Source organism: Echiichthys vipera, assembly GCF_963691815.1.
Source record: "Echiichthys vipera genome assembly, chromosome: 14".
NCBI classification, from domain to species: Eukaryota; Metazoa; Chordata; class Actinopteri; order Perciformes; family Trachinidae; genus Echiichthys; species Echiichthys vipera.
This window is the reverse complement of record NC_139839.1, coordinates 28,848,233-28,858,514: the sequence shown is the minus strand read 5'-3', so window position 1 is coordinate 28,858,514 and position 10,282 is coordinate 28,848,233. Positions and strand designations below refer to the sequence as shown.

Here is a 10,282-nt window from a genome sequence, read left to right as displayed (position 1 = left end):
ATGTAAAAAACACACTTACCTTGTCATGTCTATAATATATGTCTATGAACTCATGGACCTCATTTTCTGTCAAAATGTTACAAAAAGCATTATGGATCAGGATAGTACTACTGTAGATAGACTACTACTTTACTGTATAGTTACAAAGCCAATACAATAGTTTCTATAATTAGATTAATTAAATTAAAAATAATAGAAATGGCAATTAATTACATCAGACAACTCTTCTTAAGAAAATATTATAGATTTTGACTTTATTAACGTGCCCCATATCTAGAAGAGACCACATTTAAAAAGAAATATGCCATGAATGATTAATAATCTAACTTCTCACATTTTTATTGAGTCTTTGCCTACACGAATGCAATCATATTACAAATTTCATGATATTACAAATGTACCTGTGTAATAAGTGTGTAGGCTGCCGTGTTCAAGGGGAGGAGTATGGTCAGGGGTACTGGCAGCAGGGGGAGGCGCTGTAAAACACTGGACGGAGTTCAGCGTGGGAACTAAAGTAAGCGAGACCAAGAGCTGGAGACACAAGACCGGAAGTGAGATATGTGGACTCCAAAATAAAGGTTGGTTTAAAGGATGGGCAGTAAACCCAGTTAGTTTTTTTATTATCACAAATTAAGCCTTGGACGAGTAAATAGCTTCATTCGTAGGGAAGCATTATTGGGGACTGAATTTATAGCAGCCCACCAACATCACAAAGTGTGTGCGTAAAAAGAGTATGCCACAGAACATAGCATGTGGTTGTTAGTTTGATCACTTTCTGAAGATTAGGTGCATTACCGACATTTCTTGCCTCTCTTAACATTTCCTCAATGGAGCTTTTATTGTGGAAAACAGTGTCCGGGGGTAACATCTATTTTTATTCTGTCTAGCTAACGTTACGGTATGCGAGCAAGACTTGTACGGGAAGAGGAGAAGAGACCAGACGAGAGGGATCGATTATCAGACTGGGTTGGTATCTTACAGTCATGGAGATGTTCTGGACGGTTCGTCCTGCAGCCTCACTCAATGTCTGTAACTGAAGTCCGTTCGGATCGGATCTCCTGTTACATTAGTCAGCTAACTTAGCCAGCTAGCATACAAGCCAAATGTAACGCCTGCCGCTGTCTCATGATCTCGTCCCTGTCTCTCTTGTCTCCAGTGTTGTCAGGTGGCCGTTGAAGATCGACGTTCACAGAACCCAGGATATCCCAGTGGATTTGGAAACGTTTGTTTTGAATAGATCCGATCCAGAATGTCTGGACAGAGTATTACAGACAGGATCACCGCCGCTCAGCACAGTGTCACCGGTTCGGCGATATCCAAAACTGTGTGCAAGGCGACCACACATGAAATAATGGGGCCAAAAAAGAAACATTTGGACTGTGAGTATCCTTTTCATTTGTTGTGGGTGTAGCTGTAATCTTTATATGTCAATTCTGCTTGGCTTTTGTTTTTCAATTAAAGTGAGACTGTAAATGTTGTGTCCTGGCTGCGAGGCCTGCACATACATGCATTCACTCAACCATACTGACATACCGTCAGTTAGTCTGCTATTCAAACTAATACGCTTGTTTTTACAGACATTCAATAGATCGAACATGTTCATTCGATCATAAATAGTCGCGGCTAACCGTTTTGGTAACTGGCAGCCAATGACATGGCTCAGTGTTCGCAGCTGGGATCCTTGTTATTGCTAACTCGTTGCAACGTTAACATTTTCTTTTAAATGTTTAGCCACATGCTCTAGAAAGCTATTAATCACTTGAGCATTGCATTTCTTAAGGATTCTAAATGCTGTCTCTTAAATGGTCGCATAAATTTAAATGATGATCATTTTACCTCCATATCAGAAAGAGGAAAAGACACCCCATAAGTGCCTTGAATCTTGTCCTGACTTTAAAGTAGTTACTGCTACAGATACACTAGATCTAAATGCTGCACCTGTATTAATCTCATTGGAGAAAGATGTCCCTTACCAAATCATTCATTATCACTGTTAACATTTAAAGTTGGAGTTCAATTAACAGAAGAAAATATACCAGTTTTGCAATCCAAGAGAATACAGAAAAAGATCCAGACTCTTCCCAGACGACTTTCTGTCCTCTGATATGTGTGGCTTGGCATTAGCAGAGTTAACTAGAAAACTTGAAACTTGTCAAGGTACACAAAATAGTGCTGATAGCTGGTACAATGATTTTTGATATATGATCATTCTGGACAAATCTCGAAACAAGAACGTACATTAAACAACATTCAGCAGATAAATAGGGGTACAAAGCCTTATTGGAACTTTTATCTTCAAAAGTTGTGGAATTAATGGAAACCAGCTGTAAACAATATACCCAAATAGTTTAAACCAAGTAGGAAAGTGTGAGGGGCAACTAGCTCTGGACAGAGTGACTGATAAATTGTCAATACAAAATGTTACAAGAGTTAACTTCCCTAGTTCAAAAGGCTAACTTGTATAGTCTATAAAATAATAGTTTCATGGATCATACTTGTTCAATTGATCATATAGGTTCCACCAAAAAACTCAATTAAATGATTTATTTGGTAATTCACCCTTTAAAATGGCCTAAAAGTCTGACTTTCTTATTTTGCTGAAACATACAGTGCAGCAGCTAGTGAGCAGAGTCTATAACAAAACTACGTGTTTCATTTGAAGTAGTAGCTGCCTGATGCATAGCTAATGAAACTTTGGCTTAATTGAGTGACCTCTATACATTATAAAAGGTATACAAGTCAAGAGTTACAGCCTATGTTTCACAGGTGAGGCTCGACATATGTGGACTAATAAGATTTCAGTAGAATATTCATTGTAGAACCCGTTGAGTTTGTACTTATTTCTTACGTCTTTCAGAATAAGGCTATTTTAGTTTGTTTTGAGCTGGACTTTAACAGTCGTTTGACTGCTGGATATTGACGCAGCCTTTGCTCCTCCTGACCTTTGGTTCATCTTTGAGTCTGTCTTTTCCCAGACCTCCATGGTGCGGCCAGGGGCAAGTCAAACAGATCATTTGTTACATTTCCATTTTTAATTTGTATTATTATTAGTTTATACTTGGCAAGCATGGCATCACATGGTGCTTACAAGTTACAAGTCCTGCAGATATATCTTAAACTGTGTGTATTACTCATCTTTCATCATCATCTTTTTCCACTTAGTCCATCCCTGAAGAAAAACAACTATATTAGATTTTGGCCTACTTCTATCAGCCTTGCAAATAAAATAAGAAACACCAGAACTGGGCAGCAACCTGGCCCATAAACAGCATGTAGTGCACCTACTTTGCATGTTGGCCATGGTAATTTAATTTGAATAGCAGCCATCAGTCAGACTGTTGGGTACATGGTATTTAAAGAGGACCTATCATGTTTTTCTGTCTTTTCTGACCTATAAATGCAGTTATGTTTTATAGTCATGTTAAATAATACCAAAGCATCAAATAATGAAGTACTTTCATTAAGACGTGAGCCCTGCTGACCGTCTGTTAGGAAGAGTATTCTGTCTTTCATAACTGTGCTCTTTTCTGTTTTATTAACTCCTCAGCAAACAGCATATTGAAGACAGCCCCTTGGTACGGTGTGCGATCCATTTCAATTTACCTATTTTTATTTTTTTGAGTAAAGAGCACCATGTTTGATGTTGGAATATGTGGGTTTTTGAATAACTAAACCTTTTAGCTGATGAAGTATGCAGTAATGAGGCCATGCTTCAGTGACCTTGCTCTCGCTGATTCCAGATAACCAGGTGATATGTGGTTTCTCGGGGGAACTGCTGAACTAAAAGCCTCTCCCTGAGGTCAGTCAGAACCACTGCCTAGCCTAGCAATCTCACTTAGGTTTGAGGTATTTAAAGAGGGCGGAAGGGTGCACTTGTTTTTGGAGTTTCCTGACCAGCCAGGTATAGCCCTGAAATATCCAGCTACCATTCCCATGTTCCCCTTCCCTGGGTTGCAGGTGAGATATGGCCCTTTGCACTGTCTTTATTGAGTTTGTGCTAGACCACAGTTCACATTCTTTAACACTGGTGTGCTAGATAAACTCAGTCACACCACTTCAAAGAGAAACTCTGCCGTTACCAGACAAACATAAGTGAAGGGTGAACAAATTAAACTCTGCTGCTAGCTTCAGTTTATTTACTTACGTAAAGTAAGTGCAAAATTACTTCTGGAAAAATTAGCACCAAGTGGGTTAAGTGCAGTTTATATGAAACTACAGACTTTAGGCCATGTGATGTTTGTAGCTTCACAGTTTTGTAACATATAGTATTTCCTTTACTGAATAGTTGCTGAATAGTGGGCAGCCAAGTGCACTCCAGCTTTTTTGTCCAGGTTAATTGCCATTATGTAAAGTTCATTACACACTGCTGTTAAAGTGTTCAAAGGTCTCTCATGAGGTAATGAATATATGAAGTATGCAGTAGTTGTTGACCTTTGGTACTGGCATGAAAATCTTGATTCAGGAGGAAATTCCCATAGGATTTGTAGGCATATGAATGGAGCGTATGATTCCTTGTGGTCCGTGGTGCATTATTTAGAAGCTTCTGTTATACAAGCAGGGTGTCCCGCAGAAAATTGGTTAGTTAAGGTGGTGGGGTGTCTGACCGGGGGGGTCATGTTTGTGTGATATAGACTACAGACTCTGTGCTACATTGAACAATAATTTATTAAACACTAAATATTACATAAACGATGATAGATAGCCTCGTTGCCTGTTGCGATCTCACACTTCCCCTGGCGGCTTGTTGGGAAAATGTGTATGTGTGACGTAGTGGGACAGGTCAGTTCTGGGTAGTGTAAACAGAAGTGTAGTGGGGTAATCAGTCTGAGTCTACGGTGTGAACGGTAACGCAGTCCATACTCCAGCCGAACGCTAGCATAACAAAGAGCCTTTTATGCCTGTGAATATGTCCCACTGTGTGGTAATAAAGCCTAAGTTCACTGCTGTAACTACTGCCTCCACTCTGTTAACCCAGACCACTAGATGCAAGTGACCTGCCACAAGCCGAGTTATTAGGATCAGCTCGCTCCCAACTACGGTGCGGAGCGTGGAAGCTGTAAAGGTAACATGCTGATGTTCGGATGCATCACATGACTCTGAGGTATATATTTCAGAGGTATACTAGATTTATAAAAAACTAATTGTTTACTAATTTAAATGCGTTCAGTAAAGAAAGGAGACTGGCGTTGGTCACCGTTTGGAATGAAAGTGAGAAAACAGGAATAAGTCGTGCGGTGAACTTTCATTTTGTTTATTTATCTATTTTTTTGGAAGTCTTTAGTTAAGGCGCAAGGCATGTGTTGCTTAGGCAGCCGTCAAAGCTGTAAAGTGCTGCAGGAATCCCTGACCTGTGTTGATTGACATTGGTGTCACCTGCTCTTCAATCTGATGTACAATTATGGTGATCAGAGAGGCTACCTCAAATGCTTTTTGGCTAGTCTGCTCTTTTAACAGATTTTATTATTTCTTTCCCTCCTACCACCCTTCCCAGTTTAGTGGATATATCTAACTTTAAACCAAGGAATCTGTGAATAAACAAGCACACGGTGTTCGAGCGAGGCTTCAAGGCTTTGCAGACTGACTTGAGAAAGAGATAAAAATTGAGAATGCTTCATGATTGCTAATCTCCTTTTTTATTGTTCTCAGTTTAGTATGTGGGAAGTGAAATTAAGCCTTTAAGAGGGCACCAGACAGAAGTCTGCGCACTGATGAACTCTTGGCATGTATGCATGGTCTACTGTGTAGTAGAGCGAACCCTTAATAACTGTTAACACTGCTGAGCGGCATCCTGGATACAGCTTGCTCCACGTCCCTTGCTACAGTACATTAAAGAACAGATGAGAGAGACCATAAATGTTACATTTTAGCACACTCAAACATTTCAAGTATCAACGATGTAACTTTTGGAATGAATAAACTCTTAGAAATAGCCAGGTCCCAGAAAGTTAGCTGTAAGCAAATTATGCATAGGCCTACTCTAGCATTGTTAGGGGACGCAACTATGTCATGGCAGTTGTAACTTTCAGGACCAACGAAGCGCATTGCTGACTTTTAGGGTGTGAGAAAATATCGATAGACCTGAGTATCATGAATTTGCGATATTATATTTTATGATACTGTATCAAGTCTCAAAAGCTGTATCAATTTTTAATTAACCCGTGGGGTGCTGGCAATATTGCCGACATTATTGTCTTTAAGAGGCATGGTCATTTTCAAAGTGGCCCCTTGACCTCTAACCGCAAGATATGTGAATGAAAATGGGTTCTAAACTCCCGACACTTCCCACAACAGACACTTTGTGATAATCACATGCAGTTTTTGGCAGTAGAATTGTGTTCAAGCCATTTGACTCTTCCACTGTTCTTTCCAGATGTAGGCTAGCCTATATTACAAGGTTAAATATTATGTTCGGCACAGTTTGTTTAGTAGGCTATGATACAGCTTTTCTTGTGTTTATGCTTCCAGTTTTGTTGTTCATTTGAGGTGCCATGTTTATGCTATTAACTACAGTATTTTTCAACACAGAATGCTTCCTCACAAAATGATAACTAACAAGTACTCTGCAAATGCCTAAATGCCTAAAGCAGGTAATCGGTAACCCTTACCCTGTGGTTACACCTCTAGCCTGTCTCCTGTTAGCTCTCTAATGAAATCACACAGTGTCTGACCTTTGCACGGGTGGCGTAGTCTATAGTTGTCAGGGGCTTGATGTGAGCTTAAGTCTACATCATGGTCAAAGTAACTTGATCGTAGGTTTCCTGAAGCAGGAAGTGTTCCTCTTGTTCCAAAAACAAGCCTTGGATTGCCAAGTATAAACAGCCAACCGGAAGTTATTATATAACCCAGCCCCTTTCCAGAACACTGGAACTGAGCTGATCAGATGTGAGATTTGCTGCTATACTTCTGATGCATTTCCTTGCAATTAAACTGCTGATTACAAGCAGTGTAATTGCAGGAAATGCTTCAAACATTTCGGCAAGCTCGAACCAACGTTGTTAAAGTGTAGAATTTTCTCAAAAAACAAAAAAAAATTAAAGTAATCATGGTTTTCATGTGTTTCCGGCGCACTGTAGCGGCTACACTCAGCATCAGAAAATGTATTTTAAATAATTGTCCAAAAGGTTCAAATAATGTTCTCCAGAAACAGAACAAAGTTAAATCAAAAATCAACAAATAAAGAAAGAATTACAGTTTGTTTAATTCTGTTTTAGTTGTTTTTTGTAGGAGTGAATCATCTTCTTAAACTAAATAATAAAGGATCTCTGATAAATTTCAGTTTCGTTTTCCCCCTAAGGAGTGTAGCCTCTTCCCAAACAATTTAACAAACGATCTTTGAACAAGTGAATCCCCAATGCTGTCTGAGTTTTCTGAGTAATAAACACGCAACCATGTGGTGAGAGAATTTACATGCTGTTGTGTAAATAAGATAAACAACATAAGGCTGTTTAGTTTGTTTAATAAAAGGACAGGGTATTGAGCTGTTCTATAGGAAAGGGATCCTTAAATGATACCTGTTGGGATCTGACACTATTCAGAAAATACAATTACATAAAATGTACTTAATGTTCAAGGGGGCTGCTCTAATCCGAATGTTTTTCCTTAAATGTCCACGTCACCGCAGCTTTTGACTCCTTGGCAAATTTGTCTATTTGTCAAAGGGATTATTATTTAAACGTTTTTTTTTACGGAATTAATTGACTTTTTGAGGAGCTAAAGGTGCTCAAACTAAACAAATGTGGCACATGCATCAGAACTAACATTATAAATATTTTTTTATCGGCCTTGTGTTCTGGTGTGAAAAAATGGCTTAATATTTTCAAGGTAAAAGAGGCCACCCTTTAAATTTCTTTGTAGACATGAAATTTGTAAAATTTGGTAGCCATGTAACATTTTAAGACGTTAAAAAGCCTCTCAGGGGTATACCCCAAACCCAATAGGAAGTCAGCCATTTTGAATTTACTATGCAATTTTGCTGCCTTTGCAGCCACTGTATCAATTCTCAAAACACTATAAATTTATAAGTAAACCTCTGAGACCCGCATGGGCGTTGAAAATCATGTCTGATATTACTTTCTTTAAGAGGCTGTAGTGGGCTCCATTTTACCACTAGAAGATACAAGATGACCTAAGGAATCCATTGGTACCAAACATGTCATTCTAGTTTGTCAGGAAGTTTGCTACTCTGTCAAGGGAAAAATTAGCAAGGCCATTTTCAAAGGGGTCTCTTGACCTCGGATCCCAAGATATCTGAATCAAAATGGGTACCCACTAGTCTTCCCTTTTTAAAGACATGCCCACTTTCACTCCTTTGGCCCGAGTTAAATCAGCTGAAGGGGCTCTGCTGTTCTTTGTGAAGTCTAAACCCTGCGCATTGCTGCTTGCAGCTTTGAGCATCTTGATCTTCTCTCTCTGTCTTTGTGTCTGTCTTTGTCTCTCTGTCTATCTGTCTGTCTTCTCTCCCTTTCTCTCTACTTTTCTTCCTCCCCAACCGGTGCAGAAAGATGTCCGCCCTCCACAGAGCTGGGTCTGTCCGACGTTCCTGCCTGTTATAGGGAAGGTTTTCGTTGCTACCGTACTCTATGGGGGAATTGTTGGGTCTATGTAAATCATAAATAAGTTCTAGAGTGTGGTCTATACCTACTCTGTAAAGTGTCCTGAGATAACTTTTGTTATGATTTGGCATTTTATATAAAATTGAATTGAATTGAATTGATTTTGGAAATTGAGCTGCTTCCTTCTTTTAACTGAGAGATTTTGAACCTGCAATTGCAGCTTTTGGATTTAACCATGTGATTATTTCAAATACATTGCACAGTTGCACTATATCCTCTTTGCGAAAGAGTTTACTCATCACTTCCTTTCTCATGTTCTCAGTGAACTGTCAGTCAGCTCCATCTGATAATGCAGCCATCCGCACTGAACTACTTAAATCCTCCACCCTGTCATGCTACTCCTTCTGGAAATCTTTTATGGACACAGACCTTATACCTAAGGGTGGGCAATATGGCAAAAATATCATATCACAATTTGTTTACAGTAAAATCCCGATCACGATTTTATCACGGTTTTCAAAAGTCATTGATTTTTATTATTTTGAAAGTTACTGAACAGTGCAACCAACGTATTCTCTTTGTAAAAACTAGGCCCTAAAATAGAAAATATATAACAAAGCAATTAGGCCAAAGAACCTTTCTGAACAGATTTGAATCAGTTTGCCAAGTACAGTGGGCATTTAACAAACAGCTCCCTAAAGCTCCCTGTTTCCTCTGCTGGCTGCGGTGTGGCTGGACTCATAGTTTTACAGCTTGTTCCACACATTCTGTGAATGTGGACAGACAGGGTCAATGTGACGTGACAGTTAGGCGCTTGTGTGCTGTTAGGACACGGTCATTTTGTTTTCATTTTCAGATGAGACATACTCGTCACTGCCTGTAGTTCTCTATGATTGGTTGATCGGCGTGTCTTTAGGGCGGTGAATGAGGCGGACCAGCCAATAGTGTGATTTGGCTGAGGAAAAAAAACCCTGATGTGTCTGTGCAGAGCATAGAACAGCAGTGGATAGAATTTGTCCTACAGATGATACTACGATCACTCTGCTTTCACAGATCGTCAACACATTCTGATCCTTCACCAACTTATATCGCCATATCGCCCAGCCCTACTTTTACCTTCTACCAGCTGCCTCGCTTTACGCCGACTTATTGTTGTAGGTCATGTTTTCTAGACCTTTTACATGTTGAAATTGCAGCCAAAATCACTTGAAGTGAAATTCTGGCGTAAAATCATCCGTGGTCTTTTTCAACACTTGCACACATCAAATAAGCCATAGAGACAGTTTTTTTCATGTAACAACTTTTAACAGAGAAATCCGGTAGGGTAGGTAACAGCCAGATGTGGCTAACAATGATTAGCTCGGGGCAGTACGGTGAGGGCATTAAGATGTATTTTTTAACCACTAATATTGCTCAAAGTAACACCAAACCTCTGCAGTAGCATGGGAAGAGTCCCTACACAGGATCAAAGCACCAATGGGCTCCTTCCCTTTGGATTGACTTTGCTAATACTGAGAGGAGCTGGTACAGGGGCCAGTAGGTAAGTCTTTAAAACACTCTTTTAATAAACTCTTGGTTCTCCAAATATGCTGTTGGTGCTTCGTCGAAATAGACCCTGGCATGATTTTACGCCAGAATTTCAATTTAAGCAACCTCTGAGATGTTGGCAGAGCTAATATGGTCATGAAGATACAGCCATTATTGCTGTAGGGCGCTACATTAGATATCAA

At 39.6% G+C, this 10,282-nt stretch overlaps 1 protein-coding gene across 12 annotated transcripts in view; it reads left to right on the top strand.

Moving 5' to 3' along the window:
• The first annotated feature begins 507 nt into the window (after nt 1-507).
• Nucleotides 508-10,282, top strand: part of picalma (phosphatidylinositol binding clathrin assembly protein a) — a 78,836-nt gene continuing 69,061 nt past the window's right edge. For 7 of the 12 annotated variants that reach the window (XM_083926736.1, XM_083926745.1, XM_083926744.1 and 4 more), the window contains exons 1-3: nt 508-578; nt 888-966; nt 1,157-1,379. In XM_083926736.1, the coding sequence (XP_083782862.1) occupies nt 1,250-1,379 (130 nt within the window). In that variant the 5' untranslated portion in view covers nt 508-578; nt 888-966; nt 1,157-1,249. The remainder of the gene's footprint in view (nt 579-887; nt 967-1,156; nt 1,380-10,282) is intronic. The other 5 variants (XM_083926741.1, XM_083926739.1, XM_083926735.1 and 2 more) reach the window with 3 other exon arrangements.